This window comes from Exserohilum turcica (genome assembly GCF_000359705.1).
Source record: "Exserohilum turcica Et28A unplaced genomic scaffold SETTUscaffold_15, whole genome shotgun sequence".
Lineage (NCBI taxonomy): Eukaryota > Fungi > Ascomycota > Dothideomycetes > Pleosporales > Pleosporaceae > Exserohilum > Exserohilum turcicum.
In genome coordinates this window covers 556,727-580,788 of record NW_007359970.1, presented here as the reverse complement: position 1 = coordinate 580,788, position 24,062 = coordinate 556,727, and the positions used below count along the sequence as shown (strand labels likewise).

The 24,062-nt window shown below is 56.3% G+C and overlaps 8 protein-coding genes across 8 annotated transcripts; 4 read left to right on the top strand and 4 right to left on the bottom strand.

Annotated features, from left to right (window-relative positions):
* Positions 1–168: 168 nt before the first annotated feature.
* SETTUDRAFT_168389 (uncharacterized protein) lies at positions 169–2,772 on the bottom strand. The gene is made up of 5 exons (XM_008025726.1): positions 2,634–2,772; positions 2,554–2,577; positions 2,109–2,491; positions 469–2,057; positions 169–414 (listed from the first exon to the last, which is right to left on the bottom strand). The coding sequence occupies exons 1-5, from the start codon at positions 2,749–2,751 to the stop codon at positions 285–287; spliced, it is 2,244 nt and encodes a 747-aa protein (XP_008023917.1). The 5' UTR covers positions 2,752–2,772; the 3' UTR covers positions 169–284.
* Positions 2,773–3,350: 578 nt separating this feature from the next.
* On the bottom strand, positions 3,351–5,308 carry SETTUDRAFT_168388 (uncharacterized protein). The gene has a single exon (XM_008025725.1). The coding sequence runs from the start codon at positions 5,096–5,098 to the stop codon at positions 3,629–3,631; it is 1,470 nt and encodes a 489-aa protein (XP_008023916.1). The 5' UTR covers positions 5,099–5,308; the 3' UTR covers positions 3,351–3,628.
* Positions 5,309–7,307: 1,999 nt separating this feature from the next.
* On the bottom strand, positions 7,308–8,747 carry SETTUDRAFT_149136 (uncharacterized protein; the record flags this gene model as incomplete). The annotated part of the gene is made up of 2 exons (XM_008025724.1): positions 7,308–8,190; positions 8,236–8,747. The coding sequence occupies 2 exons, from the start codon at positions 8,745–8,747 to the stop codon at positions 7,308–7,310; spliced, it is 1,395 nt and encodes a 464-aa protein (XP_008023915.1).
* A 553-nt stretch (positions 8,748–9,300) lies between these two features.
* SETTUDRAFT_168387 (uncharacterized protein) lies at positions 9,301–11,445 on the top strand. Its single transcript, XM_008025723.1, has 4 exons — positions 9,301–9,440; positions 9,491–10,449; positions 10,497–10,875; positions 10,922–11,445. The coding sequence occupies exons 1-4, from the start codon at positions 9,422–9,424 to the stop codon at positions 11,359–11,361; spliced, it is 1,797 nt and encodes a 598-aa protein (XP_008023914.1). The 5' UTR covers positions 9,301–9,421; the 3' UTR covers positions 11,362–11,445.
* A 391-nt stretch (positions 11,446–11,836) lies between these two features.
* On the top strand, positions 11,837–12,847 carry SETTUDRAFT_168386 (uncharacterized protein). Its single transcript, XM_008025722.1, has 4 exons — positions 11,837–12,078; positions 12,150–12,159; positions 12,224–12,434; positions 12,519–12,847. Exons 1-3 carry the CDS (start codon positions 11,935–11,937, stop codon positions 12,394–12,396), a joined length of 327 nt encoding a protein of 108 aa, XP_008023913.1. The 5' UTR covers positions 11,837–11,934; the 3' UTR covers positions 12,397–12,434; positions 12,519–12,847.
* A 1,920-nt stretch (positions 12,848–14,767) lies between these two features.
* SETTUDRAFT_168385 (uncharacterized protein) lies at positions 14,768–15,495 on the bottom strand. Its single transcript, XM_008025721.1, has one exon. It carries the CDS (start codon positions 15,295–15,297, stop codon positions 14,815–14,817), a length of 483 nt encoding a protein of 160 aa, XP_008023912.1. The 5' UTR covers positions 15,298–15,495; the 3' UTR covers positions 14,768–14,814.
* A 402-nt stretch (positions 15,496–15,897) lies between these two features.
* Positions 15,898–16,554, top strand: SETTUDRAFT_38556 (uncharacterized protein; the record flags this gene model as incomplete). The annotated part of the gene is made up of 1 exon (XM_008025561.1): positions 15,898–16,554. The coding sequence occupies one exon, from the start codon at positions 15,898–15,900 to the stop codon at positions 16,552–16,554; it is 657 nt and encodes a 218-aa protein (XP_008023752.1).
* A 383-nt stretch (positions 16,555–16,937) lies between these two features.
* SETTUDRAFT_183936 (uncharacterized protein) lies at positions 16,938–23,921 on the top strand. Its single transcript, XM_008025720.1, has 4 exons — positions 16,938–17,179; positions 17,240–17,280; positions 17,335–22,199; positions 22,252–23,921. Exons 1-4 carry the CDS (start codon positions 16,992–16,994, stop codon positions 23,584–23,586), a joined length of 6,429 nt encoding a protein of 2,142 aa, XP_008023911.1. The 5' UTR covers positions 16,938–16,991; the 3' UTR covers positions 23,587–23,921.
* Positions 23,922–24,062: the final 141 nt, after the last annotated feature.

Genomic DNA, 24,062 nt, shown 5'->3' with positions numbered 1-24,062 from the left:
GGGATACGGACGTCTTGAAGTGGTCAAAAGACATGTACGCGTGGGTCACAGCAGGCTAGTGGCTTGGCCGACGGCATGTCTGAGCCACCCGACAAGGCAGGCATAGTTAAATACCTCAACCTGGGTCGAATCAGGCAGATGATCACTGAACGAGACGCCAGTAGCGCAGGTAATTCACATCAAACACCCTAACGTCTTGGACATCACGTGCTCGACCCTTCAAAATGCTATTTACAATCGAGTTTCCTTGTTCTACGATTCCCAGAAATACAAAAGACTGCCCACTAGACGTTTGCTGCGGCGGATACCTGGGGGCCGTAGCCAACCTGAGGGAACGGCTCACCGGGCGCCATGAAGTTTGTCTGGGGGTTCTTCTGGGCCTTGGCGGCTGAGCAGCGGGCCATAGTCGGTGAGCTGTCGATCTGTCAGTATTATGCGACTGAGGCGTTTCAGGGTTAGGCCACTTACTTTCTCGATATGGCGTCTGTGAAGAAGAAGTTCTCGATAGGGTTCTTGAGCGCCTGACCGGTTGCTTGGGCACCCTTGTTCTGCTCAACCAGCTGCACCTGGCTCAGGCTGGGTAGCGACGCAGGCTCGACCAGGTCATATCTCCTGAGAGCAGGCGATATTTCCTCCATGCGGTCTCGCAGTGCTTCAACGTCGTCATAGGGTAGCTCCGCACCGAGGTACTCTGATGCTGCGCGCACAATCTTCCAGTCCTCCCTCGAGGCACCGGGAAGGCCAACAGCAGCGCGTGTCATTTGTACACGGCCCTCGGTGTTGACATATGTGACTGACTTTTCAGTGTATGCGGCACCAGGCAGGACAATATCGGCGTATTGTGCGCCCCGGTCGCCGTGGTGGCCCTGGTAGACAACAAAGGCATCCTTGGGAATGTCGGCTTCGGTGACCTCATCGGCCCCAAGAAGCCACACGAACTTGGGCTTTGTCTGGGCAACCTCAGCAGAGGGAACGGTGAAGCCAACCTCGTAGGCACCAGTGCGGGAAGCAGTTCGCTGCAGAACGTTGAAACCGTTCCACTCCTCGTTCTGGAAGCTGGCCTTGTTCTGCTCAACGAAAGAGCCAACCTGCTCGTAGATGGCCTTTGCGTCGGCGTGCTCAGTGACGCCGCTGCCCACGATGATCATGGGCCTCTTTGCGCCAGCCAGCTTCTTGCCAAACGCGCCAGAAAGCGCACTCTTGAGATCGTGGGCATTGCTTCCGAGCTTCTCGTACTCAAAAGTGCTCTCAAAGTCCTCGCCAACGAAGCCAATCTCCAAGTCGGTCCTCAACCACTGCTTTCGGATGCGCGCGTTCAAAACGGCAGCTTCCCATCGGGGGTTGGAGCCAACGAGAAGAATGACATCAGCCTCCTCAACACCGTAAACCTTGGAGTTGAAAGCGTAGTTTGACCTGACGTCGATTCCGTGGGCAATGGGCTCGCTGCCACCGGGCTGGTCAAGCGCCAGGTTGTCCGATCCAAGCCTGTTGGCGAGATCCTTCATGGCGACCAGAGCCTCGGTCTCGACGAGGTGGCCAGCAATAACCTTGAACTCGTTGCCCTTGGGGGCGACCTTCTTGTATGCATTGCCAATCTCCACCAGAGCCTGCTCCCAGCTTGCGGGCTGGAACTGGTCGTTGACACGGACAAGTGGGTTCACGAGACGCTGGGTGCTGAGGGCGTCGCAGGCGAAACGCGTCTTGTCGTTGATCCACTCCTCGTTGACATCGTCGTTGAGGCGGGGGAGAACCCTCATGACCTGGAGGCCGCGCGAATCAACGCGGATGTTTGAGCCTAAGCCGTCAAGGACATCGATTGTCTCCGTCTTGTACAGTTCCCACGGACGAGCCTTGAATGCGTAGGGCTTGGAGGTGAGCGCACCAACGGGGCAGAGATCGATGACGTTTCCGGACAGTTCGGTGTCGAGGGCCGTCTCGAGGTAGGTGCCGATTTCCAGCGAGTTGCCACGGCCAAAGGAACCGAATTCGGGTGCACCAGCAATGTCGTTGGAGAAACGAACGCAGCGCGTGCAGTGAATGCAGCGGTTCATCGACGTCTACGCTGCACATGAGTACGGCCTTAGCCCTGCAAGTGACGGTTGCTTTACCTTTACCAGCGGCCCCACGTTCTTATCTTCAACCGCACGCTTGCCCTCGAGCTCGTGGAAGCGGCCTCGGTCAGCGCCGTACCTCATTGACTGGTCCTGCAGATCGCACTCGCCTCCCTGGTCGCAAATGGGGCAGTCGAGCGGGTGGTTGGCTAGCAGAAACTCCATGACGCCCTCTCGCGCCTTGTGGACAAGAGGCGAGTCCGTCTTGACCACCATGCCAGGCTGTACGGGCCACGCGCAGGAAGCAACGGGTTTGGGAGCGCGCTCAACCTCGACCAAGCACATACGACAGCTTCCGGCAATCATCAGCTTCTCGTGGTAGCAGTATCTCGGAATGGTAACTCCGGCCTTTTCGCAGGCTTGGATGAGGGCCGAACCGGCTGTTCACAAAGCGTTAGAACCGTGGCTTTGCGACACGCGGAAATCTGGCTTGTCTTTGTACCTTCAACTGATACTTTCTTGCCATCTGTCTCGCCCGTTAGCATCCCGCCGCCGCCCGCAATTGAGAGAGGGCACACAAACCAATGGTGAGCTCAATGTCTGCTGGCCGGCGGGCCGAGGCAGTAAAGGCCCGGCAGCCATTGAGGGCTGCACGGTGGGCAGGCCTCTTCAGCGACCGGAGCATGTGTTGCCGCAGCATTGTGAGGCTCTGAGCGATGGCGGTTGGTCTGGTTGCAGCGTAGCTCCAACTGACGTTCATGATGGGAGGGTGTTCCTTGGCGCTTGAATAATCCGCCCGTGATTGGTCAAAGCGCCGCCTGCGCCCTGCCACAAAATTCTCGTCGGCCGCCGCCCGTCCTCCTTTCCTTCTCCAACTCATTTTCCGGGCGCATTTTATTGTAGGAAAGTCGGGCACTTCTACCGGGCTATCCTCTATTACGCGTCCTAGAGCACGACTCACCGTGCGAGGTAGCTGGAGCAGATGAGGGTTTCTGATGATATCTCGTTCCTTACCAACGTCGCTACATACTTGTACTTTTTGACTTTGGCCCCTGTGGTGTGGAGGGTGCAGTGGCTGCTTGGACTTGGATGGCAGCAGCATGTCACGACCATGCTTGAGCTGCTACTTCATCTCAACTGCCAGGACATGTCGACATGCTCTTGCGATACCTACCCGGCGGACCAATTGCGCACGTAGCTGTCAAGGTCACGTTCACACCACCTGACTGCGGATGCGGGGAACCCAAGCAACGTCTCACCGGCGTCATCACGTTCTCAGTATTCACATTCACACTTGAGCACTCATGGATTGAACTAAACAATGTCTTATATCTTGAGCGTCTACTCTGCACAATGTACAAACTTTGCGTCTTTTGCACAGGTCGACACATGGCACTCTACGCCAAGCAGGCCGTCTAAGGTCTAATACTAGACGTGAAGAAGAAGAAGAAGAAGAAGAAGAAGAAGAAGAAGAAGAAGGAAAAAGAGATGCGCGGCCTCGTGAGGGTTACTCCACAACGCCGTGCCGTGGACAGCAAAGGAGCCCACGTCCAAACCATGCCAATCATTATCATCGCCTACTCATTGTCGCTCTCCGGGCCAACCTCCATCTTTGCGCCCTTGGTCGACGAAGAAGGCTCCAGCTTCTGAGGTGGCACACCAAGACCGTTGTGGTTGCGGAAGAACAAGACGCCCTTGCCTTCGCCCTCGGCACCGACGCTTGGCTCAACCCACTGGCACCAGCGGGCGCTCTTCCACAGAGCCTTGATGAAGCCAATGGGGCCATCCTTGGTGTCGGAGCGGTAGTGCCTGCCCATGATGGGCTTGATGGCCTCGGTGGCTTCGTCGGCGTGGTAGAAGGGGATGGTCGAGATGTAGTGGTGGAGGACGTGCGTCTCGACAATGCCGTGGAGGAGCTGGCGTCCGATGAAGCCAAACTCACGGTCAATGGTAGCAGCGGCACCGCGCGTGTAGGTCCATGTCTCGGCGTCGTAGTGGGGCAGAGTAGGGTCGGTGTGCTGCAAGAAGGTGATCATGACAAGCCAGTGGTTGACCCAGAGGTAGGGGATCAGGTACCAGACGAGCAGGTTGTTGAAGCCAAAGTTCTTGCCGACCCAGACCAGACCAGCAATGACGAGGCCGATGCCGAGGTCGCTGAGCAGGATCAGGTGCTCATCACGCTTCTCGTACAGGGGGCTGGAGGGCATGAAGTGGTTGACGCCGCCGAAGAAGCCGTTCTTCTTGCCCTTGCCCTTGCCCTCGATCTGGCGCTCGTGGAAGTTGTGGCCGGTGACGTTGGTGAAGAGGTACATGGGCCAGCCAGCCAGCTGCTGGCCAATCGAGTGGAGCAGCGTGTAGACGGGCGTCTCCTCGGTCAGCTCGCTGATCTCGTGGACCATCTTGCCGACGCGGGAAGCGTAGATCTCGCGCGTCTTGGGGACGAAGACCATGTCACGCTCCATGTGACCGGTGGCCTTGTGGTGCTTGCCGTGCGAAATCTTCCACGAAAAGTATGGAACGAGGAAGAGCGAGTGGCAGAACCAGCCGACCGTGTCGTTGAGCGTCTTGGAGGGCGAGAAGGCCTGGTGACCGCACTCATGGGCAAGGACCCAGAGGCCCGTGCCGAAGAGACCCTGCAGGACAGTGTATCCGGCCCACAGCACCGAGCGCAGGGCCATGGAGGGGACTGTCTCGGGCGTCACGTAGTTGTGGAAGATGTAAAAGGTGGCAGCAAGCGAGGCCAGATCGCGGGCAACGTAGCCCAGACCACGGATGGCCGAACGCTCAAAGCAGTGCTTGGGGATGGCATCGCGCAGCTCCTTGATGGTGTAGTCGGGGATCTCGAATTCGTTGCCGTACGTGTCGAGAAGCTTGCCGTGGGGCTTCTTGGACTTTTGGGGCTGCTCGTCCAGCGAGGACAGCGAAGTGTTGGAGGCCGAGGCTACCGGGGTGTCGAAGGGCGAGGCTGACACCGAGTTGGCCGCCGAGTCGGCCGTGATGTTCCTCTTTGTCGCAGGCTTCTGCGAGCGGGCAGTTGTCGTTGCCATGGCTGCGTGCGAGGGCAGGGAGGCGTGGGTGGGTGGTAGGGAGAGGAGGGCGGGTAGGTGGGGGGGTAAAAGCCCTGAGAAGTTGCAGCAGCAGTTGCAGCAGCAGCAGCAGCACGAGCTACAAACTGTTGGGACGCGGGCTGCAGGTTGTTGGGCAACAGCACTGAGAAGTGCAGGCGGCTCAATGGCTCAAGAAGCAAACGAGAGCGAGGGATTGAGGGAGGGGAGGGGGAGGGCAGAGTAGGGCAGAGGGAGAATTTAAAGCGAGCAAGCGTGGTCCCAAGGCGGTGTCGATGGAATTTGTAGCCACTTCTACCGGGGTGGGCATGGCCCAAGCCAACAGGCCAGGGGGGGCGGCGGGCGTTGGAGGCAATGGCAGTGGCAGCGAGGCCGTTTCGCCTGGCTCATGCATGGGGCAGCATCAGAGAGCCAGGCTTGACTAATAGCAACAGCGTTGAATGCAAGAAGCTCCACCGGGCACGACGACCATGGCAATCCATTGAATGGGCGGGCGGGTTGCCACCGCACTGGACACAGGCAGGCGAAGTCGCGAGCAGATGGCACCAGCACGGCTTGAATGTGCCCGCTTGGCGTCTCGCTAGGCCCAAGAACAGCGCGGGCAGACCGCCAGTTTGAGCCCACCGACGGCCCACCGTCCCTGTGCCGCCTGCTGTCGCGCTGGTGCTGGTGCTTGCTACAAGGACTCGTAAATCCTCCCTTCTTGGGTGTAGCTGGGGGGGTGGCTCACCACACCCACGCCCACGCCCTCAGCCCGCGTGCCGCCACCCTTTTCTGCCCTGTACATAGCATGTGCATGGCCTGCTGCCACGTACCGAGTGGGTGTGAGCGACAGCGCAGCAGCGCGAGGCCCGCAATGGCTTCGCAAAGAAAAGGACGGCCGTCGTTCCAGCTGGGCCATCGCAAAAAATCGGAATCCAAATGACCAGGGGGGGCCCTCCCCTCGCCCCGAAGTCCCCCTTCCAGCCTCTGCAGGGTCTGGCTTAGCGCGCCAGGCACCGCTTCCCAACGGCCTGTGATTGGCCCGCGGCACTACCGAGCTCCGCCCAGCCCTTTGTTGAGGGCCTCGCGCATCCCACCCGATTCGGCTACCCAGCCCATACTACATGCTACATACCACCAGCATACAGCATATCACGGCGTGAGCATGAGCATGAGCATGAGCGTATATACAGTCTTAGTCTCACCGGGAGCATCAGCGCCATCGTCGTCATCATCGCACATGATGCATCAACCAGCTATCCGATAATCCGATAACAGCCCGCGCCTCGGCCCCAGTCAGCCCTTTCATGTGCGCCTTCACCTGCACCCAATAGCAGCATCCGTTCGTCCAAAATACCCTCGACGACACACATTTCCACGCGCCTCATCCGCCGCAAACACCCCAAGAAGCCTCGCCCCGTCTCGGAGGGCCTTTGAGCTAGCTGACCATCAGGCGCCACGGGCACGGGTTCCAGCGCGGTTGGCTGCATGTACCTATACCCCTAGCTGTGCGTGTACACCTTACTCCAGACTTTCACATGCCAAACCCTTTCCCCCCCCACACACACACACCCACGCCCAACCCACGACGACCGGTTGACCTCGATCCCTCCATGCTCCTCACCGGGACAAGTGCATCGCACGGACAGAAAAAAAAAGGCACAGGATGGCTCCTACCACGCGTTCACAACGGACCCTCCCCCCATTCCTGCACTCGACTAACTAAGCCTTGTGGGGGAACCACTAGGATTCTTTCCCATGCACATGGCCTTGGTCTTTTTTTTTTCGTCTGCGCTGAGGCCAGTGCACTACGCCTACATGGGGGTTTTTTAGGAGCTAAAGATCCCATCATGGTCGGTCCTTCAACTTGTAACCACCAGTCGCCTGCATCGGTTTTGGAGAAGGATCAAAAGGAAGAGCGATATTTGGACAATAACAAACGGCGATGCCATCATCACCGGCCAATTGGATGGCTACGCATGGCACTACGACTCAACAACCGTGCCATTGGGAATTGGGCACGCAATATCTTCTCTTTGTTGCGCCTTGATAAGCTATCATACGAAGTTCCTCTTGCGCCATTCTCGCGGTTCACGGCGACGGCGTGCATACATGTCCTTGGTTCAGCTGTACACCTACCACGCGCTATCCTAGTGCGTCGATTGCGATCCAGGTACTCGGAGACTGACCTGCCGTAGTCGCGTCGACATTATCCATACACCCATCCAGCACCCACACCCAGCTTTCTCCACGTCAAAAAGACGGCGAGGCCTGCAACACATATCCTGCCAACCAGTGCCGTAGTCACCGCCTGTCGTATGCACGGGTAGTATCCCTCAAGCATCGAGTTGACAGCCGCCCCTCTGGCCATCATCTTGGCCTTTCCACTCTGTCCCCACCCCCTGCCAACCCCCAGTCCAGCTATGCCCACCTCGCCTGGCTTCTCTTCCAACGACCCAACCGCTTCGCTGCCTATTCCCGGGAAATCCTGTATGGGTAGTTCCGTCGTGTCGTTGCTAGTCGTTGTCGAACCGCTCGATGTCGCTGTGCTCATTTCCAAAGACTTTTGTTTCCGGAAGCGGTAAGACATGGCCCACAGGATGAATCGCACGTCCCAGCTGGTAAAAGTAGGATACGTCCATAGCTCCAGTGCATTGTGAGGAGGCATGTGCTCGAGAAAGTCGCTCACAACACCAAGCGTCAAGCCCCATAGCAGCAGCGGTGGCCTCCGGTCCTTGCATCTCGACCCAGGGCCTGCCAGTGCATCTCTGATATTGCTCCATACACCCTGTGCCTCGTCAATGGGTATGAAGTCTGGAATGGTTGCGCAGTGTGTCGAGTTTGCTGGCACGAGTTGGATGGCCGCAAACATCATCTTGCTCAGCATCGCCTGCAGGAACCAGCGCTTGATGCCCAGCTCCGACTTTGCCAGACGTGCAGAGACATCGGCGTATTCGTGCGTACGCAGCGCAGGCGAGAGGAGCGCGCGAAGCGGAACCCAATGTGACGAGGCCACCTCGGTGGGCTGCAGGCGTTGCGACGGGTAGAAAGGAGACGTCAGGAGGTAGATGTACGGACACAGTACCATGAGTCTGTGGCATGGTTAGCTAAAGCTGTATGCGCGAGAATTGACCTACGGTACTTTGCCCCAGCTTGTCGTGACGATGCGCTGGGGAAGGTTGCCAACAGCAATGGCATGCTCAGGGCCCAGATCGATGCCGACTTCTTCCAGCGCTTCTCGCGCAGCTGTCACTTGATCGTCGCTATCCTCGGGGTCTCGCTTCCCACCAGGCAGCGCGACGTGTCCGTTCCATTTGTCGCCAATTCGTGTAGCCCGCTTTATGAACAGCAGCTCCGGGTCGCCATGCTTGACCCATTCCTGTCCGAAGAAGGCGCGCAGCGAGGACTCAAAGTCAAACTCATCCTTGGGCTTCACCGCCGAGGAGCGTCTGCGCCGTGCCGGCAGGGGACTGTCTGAGCTGTCGGGCCAGTGCGAGTAGTTGGGCTGTATGCGCAGGATCAGAGCTACCGAAGCGCGTTTCGGGAGATTTGGTGGACACGCGACGTCTGGGTAGGGGTTGGCGTTGAGGTCCAGCAGCACAGACTGGAGGTGGCTGGCGAGGTCCTCGGTATTGGAAAGCGCCGTCATGATGCTGTCAGAGCGAGAGTGCGTTGGCTGTGTAAGCTGCTTCCAACGGTTGATGTGGTGAAGCGGCCTGATACCTTTCGGCTTTGGAGACGACTTATTTCAGTGTTACTCTAGGCACTCGTGCGCCGAAAAGCAAGCATGTGCTCTCGCGAGAGAGACTACGCGCAGTGTCCAACAGATGTACAAGGAGATGGTGCCGGTATCTTGGAGGAGTCGAGAGCGAGAGCCGAGGCGCAGGCATTCTCGTGAGCGTCGTCTCCATTCGCTGCTTGGCTTGACATGGAGGAATGCGCTGAACAACGGCCAAAGGCGTCTTCGTACTAAACACCACATGCATCTTGCAACCCCCAAGTATGCGCCATCAATTGCAATGCGATTTGACGACACGCGCAGTGAAATGTCGCGGTGCAGGGTGGAGGAAAAGCTCTGACCAATCGGGGGGGCACCATGGCAATGGAGGGGCAGCGAAGCAAGGGCAGCGCCGCATCAACCATAAAAAAGTACGAGCCCGTGCTCGGCGCCGATATTGCGGGGCGTATACTCGTCGTGGTGATGAGGTGTCTGAGCCCCGCGAGGCCAGAAAAAATCTCCACAGTGTCGTGCGCCATTTTAATACCCCAGACCTGACTCTGAAGGGTCGACCATCTATCCATTGACTCCTGCAATCAGTCAACATGGGCGGCCAAAAGACAGGTGAGCAGCATACTTGAAAATTTCTGGAAGCGCCACTGACTGTGCGACAGCCATCCTGTCCGTCTACGACAAGACCGGTCTGCTGGACCTGGCAAAGGGCCTGCACGAATGCGGTGTCCGTCTGCTTGCGTCTGGCGGCACGGCCAAGATGATCCGCCAGGCAAACTTTCCAGTCGAAGACGTCTCTGCCATCACCAAGGCGCCTGAAATGCTTGGTGGCCGTGTCAAGACGCTGCACCCCGCCGTTCACGGAGGCATCCTCGCGCGCAACCTCGACTCTGACGACTCCGACCTGTCGGCAAACAGCATTGACAAGATTGACTTTGTCGTCTGCAATCTGTACCCCTTCTCCGAGACGGTTGCGCGCATCAACGTCACCATCCCCGAGGCCGTCGAGGAAATCGACATTGGAGGCGTCACTCTGCTCAGGGCCGCCGCGAAGAACCACGCCCGCGTCACCATTATCAGCGACCCCAACGACTACCACGACCTCCTCACCGAGCTCAAGAACAACGGCGAGGTCTCCGAGACCAGCAGGCAGCGCTATGCGCTCAAGGCTTTTGAGCAGACGTCTGCCTACGACACGGCCATCTCTGAGTTCTTCAGGAAGAAGTACGCGGGCGACGGCGCCCAGTTCCAGACGCTCCGATACGGCGCAAACCCCCACCAGAAGCCTGCGACCGTGTCCATGGCGGAGAAGCCTTTGCCATTCAAGGTGCTCTGCGGCTCCCCAGGATACATCAACTTGCTCGATGCGCTCAACGCCTGGCCGCTCGTGCAGGAGCTGAGCAAGGCGCTCAACTACCCAGCCGCCGCCAGCTTCAAGCACGTCTCGCCTGCAGGTGCAGCCATTGGAGTTCCTCTCAGTGAGGTGGAGCGCAAGGTATACATGGTCGATGACATTGAGGGCATTGAGACGTCAGGACTGGCACAGGCATACGCCAGGGCCCGTGGCGCCGACAGGATGTCGAGTTTTGGCGACATGATTGCTCTGTCGGCCGAAGTCGATGTGGGTAGACTCAGCAGTTGCTACGATTAAAGACTAACAAAAGGCAGGTCCCAACCGCCAAGATCATCAGCCGTGAAGTGTCCGACGGTGTCATTGCCCCTGGCTACAGCGCCGAAGCTCTGGAGATCCTCAAGAAGAAGAAGGCTGGAAAGTACTTGGTGCTCCAAATGGACCCCGAATACGTTCCGGGGCCAGAGGAGACCAGAACTGTCTTTGGTATCACGCTCAAGCAGCACCGCAACGACGCCAAGATCCTTCCCTCCGACACATTCAACACCATCATCGTGCCCAAGAGCTCTCCACCCCTGCCCGAGTCGGCTCAGCGCGACCTCACTGTCGCTACGATTGCTCTCAAGTACACCCAGTCCAACAGTGTCTGCTATGCACTCAATGGCCAGGTCATTGGTCTGGGAGCTGGCCAGCAATGTAAGTTGGCCGACTTCAACGATAGGCAGCCACTAACACATGATAGCACGTATCCACTGCACTCGCCTGGCTGGTGACAAGGCGGACAACTGGTGGATGCGCTTCCACTCAAAGACGCTGAACCTAAACTTCAAGAAGGGCACCAAGCGCCCCTCCAAGTCCAACGCCATTGATCTGCTTTGCTCAGGCCTCGTGCCCGAGTCGGGCATTGAGCGCGAGGACTTTGAGGCGCACTTTGAGGAAGGCCATGTGCCCCAGCCTTTCACGGCTGAGGAGCGCAAGGACTGGCTGTCCAAGATGGAGAGCGTGGCGGTCAGCTCCGATGCCTTCTTCCCCTTCATCGACAACGTCTTCAGGGCCCACAGGAGCGGAGCTAAATACATTGCTGCCCCCACAGGCAGCCAGAACGATTCTGCAGTATTTGAGACGAGTGAGAAACTGGGCATCACGTTTGTTGAGCAGCACGTTAGGCTGTTCCACCACTAGATGGGCAATCGTTAGACTTTACAAAAAGCACATGGTACCAACGACATTCATGGGAAACGAGACGGTGCATTTGGCTTGGTGGGATGTATTTACGATACCTACACAAGTGGTTATTTTAACAAACCATTCTGAAGATTCCTCCTTGCTCATTTGATGGCCGCCATTGGACGCGGTTAGCTGTGGCTGGGTCGCTTGCTTTGCCAACACGAAACGTTTATTTTGCTGAGCCTTGTTCCGCTTGTCCGGGCGACCACGCTGGCGTGCGCAAGATGCAGAGGCTGCCAAATGAAAAAGCCGTGTTGCTACACGCCCGTATTGGAGGCCCAGACTCGACGCGCTAGTGTTTGCTTTTGCTGCAAACGGCAGGCGTTGGCCAGGAGACCAGCCCGCTTTCGGCTAGACCGTAGCGCAAGGAATAGATGTGGAGGGCGCTTCACCTGGAATTGTTGCCTCTACACCGCTGCTACACAAACACGAAGCCGCCAACCACTCAATCGCCCGTGAAACGACCAGCCCTGCTCATTGCGACTCTTGAAGAACTCATTACCGAACCCCCTTTGAGCCCTTTCGAAAATGTCCGCCCAGCCAGATCAGCAGATGGAGGGCGTCCAGGACCCCACTACCGATGTCAAGGGCAAGGGCAAGGCCCAGGAAGGCGAGACAATGGAGGAGTCTATGGACGACGACTCTAGCGATGAGTCTGGAGCCGAAGAACAGGTGTGTTGTGTGCACGCATTGCGACTCTCACTTCCCAGCGCAAGACAGCTAACGTGATGGTGTATGTACAGGCTGGTGAACGTAAGCCTCATTTCCGCCACGAATGCAATTCAATGGAGCACACAGCAACTAACGCATGAAACAGCCGAAGAGGTCGACGAAGACAACATGGAGGAAATCGAGACGGCAAACATCATGAGCAGCCGCACGCGTGGCAAGAACATCGACTTTGCCAAGGCCAACCAGGAACTCGGCGACGATGACGAGGACGACGATGATGAGGATTTCGTCGATCCCGATGACCAGATGAAGGACTAGGAGACGGCTGCACAAGCAACCGTTTTCTTTGTCTCTTGGTACGTTGTCGGCTCCCCCAGTTTTGACCCGATATTCACTTCCTCTCTCCCTGTGGCCGCGTCTGCTAACTCGCGACATTGAAGACTGCTTACTTGGGGGCGCGAACCAACGGATCTTTCAAAGTCGATATTCGGATTTGGATCTTGACACATACACACGTACACATATAACAAGTGCCATTGGGCGGTGATGAGAAGTGGGACCATCGTTGGGGGGGTCTGCACTTGCGCTTTTTGCTTGATGGCTGAATTAGTGGCATGGGAGGGCAATGCGGATCCATAGATATGGCGGCATTTGCGCGCGCGTGCGACAACCGAGCGCCTGCAATTGCATAAAAACCATGCAAATTGGATACTCCCGACGTCTGCAGAGCCATGCATCAGCGTTATATTATAATGAAAATAAGGATTGCACCATTTCTCTCTCTCTCTCTCTCTGTGTGTGTGTGTGTGACAGTATACTAGTCGTTGGTTGCTCACTGAAGCCATGCATTACATACCCATCTATGCAGTATGTAGACACAAGCTTCAAAGATACATACATACATACATACATATATACAATCAATCAACAAGGGAAAGAAAGAAAGAGAGAAAAAAATAAGAAGAAGAATTCAACGCTACTTTGCCAAGTATCCCTCTTTAGAACCCACATTCCAAAAGGGGAAAAACAGAGAGGGAGTGGGGGGGAAAGTTCATGGATCTTTTTGTCTTGGGAATTGTGAGGAGATACAATGTGGTGGTGTCTTTTTTTTGCTTCTCCTTCTTTTATTCATTCATTCAGGGTACTTATGCTGTTGTTTGGAAGGGAGGGCTTGGTTGGTTATATGGACTAGTAGGTAGTGTTGCTACGATTGGTACTATGCGTTACTTTGAGTGGTATTGTGTTGCCCTGTCTGCTTTAATTGGGGTGCTTACTTGGTTGATTATTTGCACATACACAGCTACTCATGTGTTTTGTTCACGTGCTCAACCCTATGTACATCTACTACCCCATGCCATGCAGCCGACGCGTCCGCTACACACACAGACTACTAGGCGCAAATAGCGCGGCACGCCTTCAACATCACTATCTGGGTGTAGCGGCGCTTACAACGGCGGCCCTGGTAGGTATAAAGTGGGTGGATTAACCAACTACCGTAGCTAGGGCATGGGTATGCGTATGCGTGGGGAGGGCGTGCGTGGTCTAGCGCGCTAAGCCGACAGGGAAAATGCACATCATGGACCCTTTTTGACCAGCTGGATGGGAGGTGTGATCGTGGGGGGAAAACGTCACGTGGCTCTTTTCTAGGCGGTTTCCCGTACATGTGTATGTACTACTAGCATGGGATATGCTTGCCATGTGAGTAAGTGTGTAAGTGTGTAAGTGAGAGTGAGAGAGAGGCAGAGTGAGGCAAGCAAATGGGGCCGCTGACGGGCCGGTTGGGGGGGATGTTGTGGCGAAAGTTTGTTTGGGGGCAATCTGGGGTGATTCCTTGTTTTCCTCGTCTTTTTTCTTTCTTTCTAGGGGATAGAGACCAGGGTATTTTTTATGCACTTGCGTAGCCGTTTTGTGCTAGGAGGAAGGAGGAAGGAAAAGAGAAGCAGATATTACAATTGCAATGTTGGGGGCTGGATTATGTGCGTTGGGTATTGTGATGGTAAGTCTTTTGATCGTCAGGATGAATAGTGGAGATGAATGCTAATCCCCCTCTCCCCGTGATCATGATCGTCTGGGCACCGGAGACCGAAAGTTCGGACAGCGGGGTCCGATTGTCAAGACTGCAAAGGTGGTCGGGGTTGTGGATTGAAACAAAGTTGGGCACGTCATAGCTGGAGCTGGTAGGGCTGGCGGGTATAATGAGATTCCACAATATAGTCGTGGATAATGTGGTATCGAGAGGGTTGTGCTGAGGTTTGCCTGGGTGAGTGGGTAGCAGGGATTCGATGTGGGGTCTCCTCTTTTTTTTTCTCTTGGATCCGACAAAAACCACATAATCGGTACATGGATCTGATCTGGTGTCAATCTTGTGCCAATACTAAGTGGATCCATTTGCCTGCTTGATAGGAGCAGGGAGTGGGAGTGTGTGTGGGAGCGAGTTTACGTGGGGTTTGTCTCGGAAAAAGCGAGGCCGACGAGTCTGGGGTGCGCGTCAGACGAGGCACAATAAAAAAAAGCATGCAAAAAAGACATGTGAGTGGTGATTGCAGGGCTGATGCGCGCCTCTGACGACGCTGGGCTCTACGTGGGCATGCGAATGCGAGTAGGCCACGCAACCGCGTCACAGCGGAAAGAGAGTCGTGGCCTCCCACTCGAGTGGTTGAAAGGGCCGAGGTGCAATGTATTATGTACAGGAATGAGTGCTGAGATTTTGGTCGAGTGGCAGCTGCAAGAGTGGCGCTAGCTCAGGGTCTGGTGTACAGGTGGTGAGTCTTGATAGGGAGCATGCCTGGAATATCCGCCGCGGAAAAGGGAGTAATATTGATGTGTAGGTACGAGGACGGGGACGAGGCGACATCGGCCTGGCCAGTAGCACGCCGCTTGGCCTGTTCTCGTGACCGTGTTGGCCAGCCGGAGGTTCCGATCTGTTCCGAGCAATGATGCGGACAAAGCTGCTCTGTGGGCTGGCGTGGCGGGTCGGGTCAGAATGGCCTTATTGCTGGGACCAGGTGGGTGGGGAGAGGCCAGATTGGTCGTGGCCATGGGCCTGGCTGGCATTGCGGCCTTCTCGTCGTGCCGTCTGTCGCCTGGGGCGAGGGCGGGCGAGGGCTGGCGAGGGCTGGCGAGGGCAGGCTGATGGGGTGAGAGGGCGCCAGTGCAAGCACATGCAAACCGGACGGCGGAGGCTTTCCGCCACGCGACGGCGGGGTTAGCACTGCACATGTATGTAGACCGCGTCCCGTCCAACGGGGGGCGAGACGAGGGAGGCGGTAGCGCGAAGGTCCGCCCTAGCCATGGCTGGGCGGGCGAGCGAGCGACAGTGAGGGCGAGCGAGATAAGGCGGCAGATGACGCTCCGGAATTACGCCAGCTCAGTCGTGGCACGGCCGGGGCGAGGCCGGTGGCCCAATTGGCGCGGGGCGTAGCCGGTGGAGCAGCTGGAGGGGGAGAGAGAGTGGGAGAGAGAGAGAGAGTGAGAGAGAGACAGGCCGAGTGGAACGGCGGAACGAGCTGCAACCCGACCTTCGGAGACCAGGGCCTGCCTCCACCGAGGAACGACTGCAGGGCGGTCGCCGCCGCCTGGCCAATTGCCGTGCGCCTTATCGTCATGGACCGGCAGAAAAACCGTGGGGTAAGCCAATTTTCCCATGCACTCTGGCACGCTATCCGCACACGACCACCCGCCACCATCCCATGGCGTGAACTGCCACGGCAAGAGAAAAAAAATGGCACACCGAGGCTCGCAGCGGGCTCCGCGTGGCGGGCAGACAGCGGCCTGCAACAGCAACATTGACTCGGGTGGCGGGAGAGAGGCGCTCTAGCCATGGTGATGGTGATGGCGGCGGCGGCGGCGGTGGTGGTGCTCTGCTGGGCACAAAGGGCCCCATCTAGACATCATATGCAAATAAGGTCCACAAGCACAAGCGACCACTCCCCACGACCAGGCTGTCCCCAGTCTGCAACGGCAGCCAGACGGACAGGCCCTAATTCCACCAGAACCGCCTCCCTCGATGCGCTGCGGGCCCCGCCATTGGACACTGTTCAAGTCAAGTTGCTAGCGCATTGGGAAAATATCCACCCCACCACGAGCCCTGAGCCCGCCGCCCTCTTATTCATAAGCCCTCCCTCGCACCTTGCCGCGACCCTCGACTTCTCCCTCGCCATCTCGCTCCCTCGACCTCTCCCACCCCGAGCCTTGCATTCTCTCCCGTACAATCGCTACCCCCTGCTTGCACCGACGCTGCGAGCCTGCCACCCCAAGGCCAGTCCCCTCCCACCACCCTCGACATTGAGTAAGTGCTTTGCCTCCCACGCCCGCTGCAGCTATCCACACCCCCTCCGGCCATACGCTGTGCTTCTCCGCCGCCCCTTCTCCTCGAATCCCATGCATTGGTTGGCCATCCGTCTTACCGCGCCCTGCCCGCTACCCCGCCCTGGCCCATTCGCTGTCCTGTCTCTCTTATCAGCGACTGCCGCTTGAATGCCCATCACTCGCCGCCGGGTGCCGTAGAAGCGTCATAGCCATCAATCGCTCCCCTCCGCTCCCCACCGCGCACGTCGAGTAATGACAAATCCGCTCCCCTTGTTTGGCTAGTTGCGAGTCCCATTCATGCTTGCAATCCCACTCTAGCACCACGTATTGCCCCTCCACCTGTATTCCTTGCTTTTAGAGCCTGAGCGCTGGGGCCTAGGTGTACCAAGCTACCTTGATTTTTTTTTTCGAAAAGACAATTTGCCTCCCACCGCCAGCCTTATCTTGCGAGCCCTAAATTAACGCCTGCCCCAGAATACATCTCGTAGACTAGACCAGCTGCTCCAGATCTACGCCCCAAGCGACCCCGCTACCCGCCCTCCATACCGCACCGCTCCCACCAGCAACACCAACGAAACCCAGAAATTCGGCCTGTTGCCGATATAATGGGTCGGGTCTCGTTCACCGAAGATACAAAGCTGCCCCAGGAGACCCAGATTGAACAAGAGCAAACTTCAGTGTTTGCTTATCAGGATGGCCCGGAGAACAAGTCTTGGGCGGGCGCCCTGCCATTGAAGCAGGGTCTGTACGACCCAGAGCTGGAAAAGGATGCTTGCGGTGTCGGCTTTGCTGCGTAAGTAACTACACCAATCGTTCGTGGGCACCGAGCAAGCAATGGCTAACAATTACGCAGCCACATAAAGGGCAAGGCCAGCCACAAAATTGTCTCTGATGGTAAGAAATATATACAAAAACCATGTCGAATATAAATCACTAACATATCCACAGCACGGTCATTGCTATGTAACATGACCCATCGTGGAGCCGTTGGCTCAGACGCACGAGACGGTGACGGTGCAGGTGTCATGACCTCCATCCCCCACCGATTCTTCCTCAAGGAGTTCGAGCGCGAACAAGGCTACAAGCTGCCCAAGCTTGGCCAGTACGCTACTGGCAACCTGTTCTTCAAGCCCGATTCTACCATCTTGGATGAGACCAAGGCTATGTTTGAGGATGTTGCAGACCAGCTCGACCTGAGAGTGCTCGGGTGGCGGGCGGTGCCACGTGACTCCACACTTCTCGGTCCTGCGGCGTTTTCACGAGAGCCCATCATTCTTCAGCCATTTGTTGTGCTGAAGTCAGCCTACGGCGACGGCCGAGAGCCCAAGGCTGATTTCCAGGAAAAGTACGACAATGCATACTTTGAGCGACAGCTGTATGTCATGCGAAAGCGGGCTACACACGTCATTGGCCTGCACAACTGGTTCTACATTTGCTCTCTGAGCAACAAGAACATTGTTTACAAGGGCCAGCTCTCTCCTGTGCAGGTTTATGAGTACTACCACGACCTGCTCAATGTTGACTACGAGGGTCACTTTGCCTTGGTGCACTCGCGTTTTTCCACCAACACATTCCCCAGTTGGGACCGTGCACAGCCTCTGCGATGGGCGGCTCACAACGGTGAGATCAACACCCTGCGAGGAAACAAGAACTGGATGCGAGCACGCGAGGGTGTCATGAAGTCCAGCCTCTTCGGCGAGGAGCTTGACCTGCTCTACCCAATTGTCGAGGACGGTGGTTCCGACTCGGCAGCTTTTGACAACGTGCTTGAGCTGCTGACCATCAACGGCGTCCTGTCTCTCCCAGAAGCAGTCATGCTCATGGTACCAGAGGCATGGCAGGGCAACTCCACCATGGATCCCGCCAAGCAGGCTTTCTACGAGTGGGCGGCGTGCATGATGGAGCCTTGGGATGGTCCTGCACTCTTCACCTTCTCGGACGGGCGGTACTGCGGTGCCAATCTTGACCGAAACGGTCTTCGACCTTGCCGTTACTACATTACCGATGACGACCGCATCGTTTGCGCGTCTGAAGTTGGTACCATCTCCATTGAGCCTGAGCGAGTTGTTCAAAAGGGCCGTCTGCAGCCCGGCAGAATGTTGCTCGTCGACACTGTCGCTGGTCGAATTGTCGATGACGCCGAGCTGAAGCGGACCGTTTCACAGCGCAACGACTTCCGAAGATGGATCGACAAGAATCTCTTGACTCTGCCCAAGGTTGTCCAGTCTGTTAGCGACAAGGGAGTCGACCTTTCCCATGCGCTCACCGAGACCAAGCTTCACGAGGACCCTCGTCTGCGAGCATTTGGCTACTCTCTTGAGCAAGTCAGTTTGCTTCTTGGACCCATGGCTGCCGATTCCAAGGAGGCTCTTGGATCCATGGGCAACGATGCTCCTCTTGCGTGCTTGGCCACACAACCTCGCCTGCTGTACGAGTACTTCCGTCAGCTTTTCGCTCAGGTCACAAACCCTCCCATCGACCCGATTCGTGAAGCCATTGTCATGTCGCTCGAGGCCTATGTTGGTCCTCAGGGCAACCTTTTGGAGATGGACGAGTCGCAGTGCGGTCGTCTGCTTTTGCCATCCCCCATCTTGACTCTGGAAGAGTTCAAGGCCATGAACAATACCCACAAAATCAACCGCGACTGGACGGTCAAGACCATTGACATTACATTCCCCAAGAGCGAGGGTATCGATGGCTACATGAATGCTCTTGACCGCATTTGTGAAGCAGCCACAGAGGGCATTCAGGCCGGTGACAACATCCTTGTCCTGACCGATCGTGCAACCTCTGCTGATCGTGTTGCTGTATCTGCTTGCTTGGCGACTGGTATGGTTCACCACCACCTTGTCCGCAACAAGTGGCGTTCCAACGCTGCTCTTGTTGTCGAGACTGGCGAGGCTCGCGAGGTCCACCACATGTGCGTTCTTGTCGGATACGGTGCGGATGCCATCTGCCCCTACCTTGCCATTGAGTGCATCCTGAAGATGCACCGCGAGGGCCTTATTCGCAAGGCCATGGCTCCCGAGAAGCTCATTGACAACTACAAGCATTCTTGCGACGGTGGTATCCTCAAAGTCATGAGCAAGATGGGTATCTCGACACTTCAATCCTACAAGGGTGCCCAGATTTTTGAAGCTCTCGGTTTGGATGACTCGGTTGTCGACCGCTGCTTCACTGGAACTGCCTCGCGTATCAAGGGTATGACCTTTGAGCTGATCGCCGCTGACGCCTTTGCTCTCCACGAAAAGGGCTACCCAACACGCCCCATCGTCGAGGTACCTGGCCTTTCTGAGACTGGCGAGTACCATTGGCGTGACGGAGGTGAACCTCACGTCAACGACCCTACTGCCATGGCCAACATCCAGGACGCCGTCCGCACCAAGAACGACAAGTCATACGAAGCCTACTCCATTGCCGAGTACGAGCGAATCAAGGACTGCACCCTCCGTGGGCTCCTCGACTTCAACTTTGATGACCGCGCTCCCATTCCCATCGACCAAGTCGAGCCATGGACTGATATTGTGCGCCGTTTCGTCACTGGTGCCATGTCGTACGGATCCATCTCCATGGAATCGCACTCGACTCTTGCCGTAGCCATGAACCGTCTTGGTGGAAAATCAAACACTGGCGAGGGTGGTGAGGATCCTGAGCGCAGTCTGCGCATGGAGAACGGTGATACCATGCGCTCTGCTATCAAGCAGATTGCGTCCGGACGTTTTGGTGTCACCGCCAACTACCTTGCCGACGCCGATGAACTCCAGATCAAGATGGCACAAGGAGCCAAGCCCGGAGAGGGCGGTGAGCTTCCCGGCCACAAGGTCTCTCAATCCATTGCCAAGACGCGTCATTCCACTCCTGGTGTCGGTCTCATCAGTCCTCCGCCGCACCACGACATCTACTCCATCGAGGACCTGAAGCAACTCATCTACGACCTCAAATGCTCCAACCCTCGCGCCCGCATCTCTGTCAAGCTCGTCTCCGAGACTGGTGTTGGCATTGTTGCGTCCGGTGTTGCCAAGGCCAAGGCTGATCACATCCTTATTTCGGGTCACGATGGTGGCACAGGTGCTTCCCGATGGACGGGAATCAAATACGCCGGTCTTCCATGGGAGTTGGGTCTCGCTGAGACTCATCAGACGCTTGTTCTGAATGATCTGCGTGGTCGTGTTATCGTTCAGACGGATGGTCAGCTGAGGACTGGACGCGATGTCGCTATCGCTTGTCTGCTTGGAGCTGAAGAATGGGGTTTCGCTACCACTCCTTTGATCGCTATGGGCTGTATTATGATGCGTAAGTGTCATTTGAACACTTGTCCTGTGGGCATTGCTACTCAAGATCCGGAGTTGAGGAAGAAATTCACGGGCACCCCAGAGCACGTGATCAACTTCTTCTACTACGTAGCGAACGAGCTCAGGGCAATCATGGCAAAACTCGGTTTCCGCACCATCAACGACATGGTCGGTCGCTGCGAAGTTCTTCGCATTCGCGATGATCTTCGCACTGCAAAGACGGAGAATATCGATCTTTCACTGATCTTGACTCCGGCCCACACCCTGCGTCCGGGAGTCGCCACCTTCAACGTCCGCAAGCAGGACCACCGACTTCACGTCCGTCTGGATAACAAGCTCATTGCTGAGTCTGAACTTGCTCTGGAGAGGGGCCTTCCTGCGCGCATTGAGTGCGATGTTGTCAACACCGATCGCGCACTGGGCGCTACTCTCTCCTATCACATCAGTAAGCGCTATGGCGAGGCCGGTCTGCCCCAGGATACCATTCACGTCAACATCCGTGGATCCGCTGGACAGTCCTTCGGTGCCTACCTGGCACCTGGTGTTACTCTCGAACTTGAGGGTGATGCTAACGACTATGTTGGCAAGGGTCTTTCTGGAGGTCGCTTGATCATCTACCCCCCACGCAACGCCGTCTACCGTGCTGAAGAAAACGTCCTGATCGGTAACGTCTGCTTGTACGGAGCCACCCGCGGTACCTGCTTCTTCAGAGGTATCGCTGCCGAGCGCTTCTGCGTTCGTAACTCCGGTGTTACGGCGGTTGTTGAGGGCGTCGGCGACCACGGCTGTGAGTACATGACTGGTGGCCGTGTCCTTGTTCTCGGTTCAACAGGTCGCAACTTTGCTGCTGGTATGTCCGGAGGTATTGCTTACGTTCTGGACATCCACAAGGACTTTGAGCAAAAGGTCAACCAAGAGATGGTCGAGCTATCCGGAATCGAGGAGCCAGAGGAGATTGCCTTTGTGCGAGGCCTCATCGAGGACCACCACCACTACACGGGATCTGAGCTTGCGGCACGCATTCTTCTTGACTTCACTCGCGCTCTGTCACGTTTCGTCAAGGTCATGCCCGTTGACTACAAGCGTGTTCTCTTGGAGGAGAAGGCCAAGGCTGCCGAGAAGAAGAGGAATGAGTACCCTCTTGCTCTTCTTGCTGGCAACCATGTCCGCAACGCTCACGAGGAGTCTCGCAACAAGGAAGCCGATGCCGAGGCCAAGAAGAAGAAGAAGAGAGACCTCTTGGACATTGAAGAGAGCGTCACTGATGCCAAGGCTGAAAAGAAGAAGGCGCTTGTTCTCGACAAGACGCGCGGTTTCATGAAGTACCAGCGCCGCTCTGAGAAATACCGTAACCCCAAGACCCGAACACGTGACTGGGCAGAGTTGAGCCAGCGCCTCAACGAGGACGAACTCAAGTACCAGACCGCTCGTTGCATGGACTGTGGTGTTCCCTTCTGCCAATCCGACACTGGTTGCCCAATCTCCAACATCATCCCCAAGTGGAACGAATTGGTCTTTAGGGTAAGTATCTCCTTGCTATTACTTCTATTTGATATGACTAACTTTTCTCAAGGGACAATGGCGCGACGCTCTGAACCGTCTTCTCATGACCAACAACTTCCCCGAGTTCACTGGTCGTGTTTGCCCTGCTCCTTGCGAAGGAGCCTGCGTTCTTGGTATCAGCGAGGACCCTGTCGGTATCAAGTCCATCGAGTGTGCCATCATTGACCGTGGTTTCGAAATGGGCTGGATGATCCCTTCGCCACCCCAGGTCCGCTCTGGCAAGACAGTTGCCATCATCGGTTCCGGTCCTGCTGGTCTGGCTTGTGCTGATCAGCTCAACAAGGCCGGCCACACTGTCACTGTCTTTGAGCGTGCTGACCGTGTTGGTGGTCTCCTCATGTACGGTATTCCCAACATGAAGCTTGACAAGAAGGTTGTGCAGCGCCGTGTCGATTTCATGGCTGCCGAGGGCATCAACTTCAAGACTGGTGTTACTGTCGGAGAAGACGGGCAGCCCAACCTGGAGTCACTCCGTAAAGACTTCGATGCGGTCGTCTTCGCCACGGGTGCCACTGTCGCCCGTGACCTGCCCATTCCCAACCGCAACCTGGAGGGCATTCACTTCGCCATGCAGTTCCTGCACAAGAACACCAAGTCGCTCCTCGACTCTGAGCTGGCTGACAACGCCTACATCTCGGCCAAGGACAAGCATGTTGTTGTCATTGGTGGTGGTGACACTGGTAACGACTGCATTGGTACTTCTGTCCGCCATGGTGCCAAGTCGGTCGTAAACTTTGAGCTGCTGCCCCAGCCTCCGGCAGAGCGTGCTCGCGACAACCCATGGCCCCAGTGGCCCCGCATCTTCCGCACAGACTATGGCCACAACGAAGTCAAGACTCACATGGGCAAGGATCCACGTGAGTACTGTGTCATGTCCAAGGAGTTTGTCGATGACGGCAACGGCAAGGTCAAGGGCATCAACACCATCCGTGTTGAGTGGACCAAATCAGCCTCTGGCGGTTGGGACATGAAGCACGTTGACGGCAGTGAGCAATTCTTCCCCGCAGACCTCGTCCTGCTTTCCATGGGTTTCCTGGGCCCCGAGCAGCGCGTCATGAGCGACGTAGTCGAGCTTGATGGCCGCAAGAACATCAAGACTCCCCCGGGCCACTACAACACCAACCTCCCCGGCGTCTTCGCTGCCGGTGACTGCCGCCGTGGCCAGTCCCTCATTGTCTGGGGCATCAACGAGGGTCGCCAATGTGCCCGCGATGTCGATTCCTTCCTCACCGGCTATGGTACCTCGCTGCCCGTCACCGGTGGTATCGTCAAGCGCCCACCCTACGAGGCCATGCTCAAAGCCTCTACAGGACACAAGGAGCAACTGACTACCGTTGCCGCATAGAAGAAGACGCAGAAGTAGTAGCTGCTATTACTTGTGTAAAACAACCTTTGTATGAGTACAAGGTTAAACGATAAAAAAAAGACGGTGTTTTAGGAGGGTACATGGGTGCAATTTTTCTTTGGCGTTTCTTGCGAGTCTATAACAGCATTTTTTCACTCTCGTTTACTTTACTTTTACCTGCACGATACCTTTTTCAGTATGCGGAGTCAGCTGGGGCCGGCACTTGCAGTGTATAATGGTTTTCCTTTTCTTGGTTGTGTTAGTTTTGCGTTTTCATTCGACGAATTTGTGTAAATATGTGAAAACTATTATGAATATGAATATGAATATGAATATGAATATGAATATGAATATGAATATGAATATGAATATGAATATGACACCTTGATATCGACTGTTTTTGCTCTGGAATGCAAAGGTGTACTTGGCTGTGCTTTGTTTCGCTGTTTTGATGGGAAATGATGACTCTGTCAATG

Coding starts and splice junctions, on each gene's coding strand:
- SETTUDRAFT_168389 (XM_008025726.1), bottom strand. CDS start 2,751: ATGCTGCGGCAACACATGCTCCGGTCGCTGAAGAGGCCTGCCCACCGT. Junction 2,578..2,633: donor AGACATTGAGCTCACCATTG/GTTTGTGTGCCC, acceptor CGGGCGAGACAG/ATGGCAAGAAAGTATCAGTT. Junction 2,058..2,108: donor ACGTGGGGCCGCTGGTAAAG/GTAAAGCAACCG, acceptor TGTGCAGCGTAG/ACGTCGATGAACCGCTGCAT.
- SETTUDRAFT_168388 (XM_008025725.1), bottom strand. CDS start 5,098: ATGGCAACGACAACTGCCCGCTCGCAGAAGCCTGCGACAAAGAGGAAC.
- SETTUDRAFT_168387 (XM_008025723.1), top strand. Junction 10,450..10,496: donor CTCTGTCGGCCGAAGTCGAT/GTGGGTAGACTC, acceptor AACAAAAGGCAG/GTCCCAACCGCCAAGATCAT. Junction 10,876..10,921: donor TCTGGGAGCTGGCCAGCAAT/GTAAGTTGGCCG, acceptor AACACATGATAG/CACGTATCCACTGCACTCGC.
- SETTUDRAFT_168386 (XM_008025722.1), top strand. CDS start 11,935: ATGTCCGCCCAGCCAGATCAGCAGATGGAGGGCGTCCAGGACCCCACT.
- SETTUDRAFT_168385 (XM_008025721.1), bottom strand. CDS start 15,297: ATGTGCAGTGCTAACCCCGCCGTCGCGTGGCGGAAAGCCTCCGCCGTC.
- SETTUDRAFT_183936 (XM_008025720.1), top strand. CDS start 16,992: ATGGGTCGGGTCTCGTTCACCGAAGATACAAAGCTGCCCCAGGAGACC. Junction 17,180..17,239: donor TGCGGTGTCGGCTTTGCTGC/GTAAGTAACTAC, acceptor ACAATTACGCAG/CCACATAAAGGGCAAGGCCA. Junction 17,281..17,334: donor CCACAAAATTGTCTCTGATG/GTAAGAAATATA, acceptor ACATATCCACAG/CACGGTCATTGCTATGTAAC.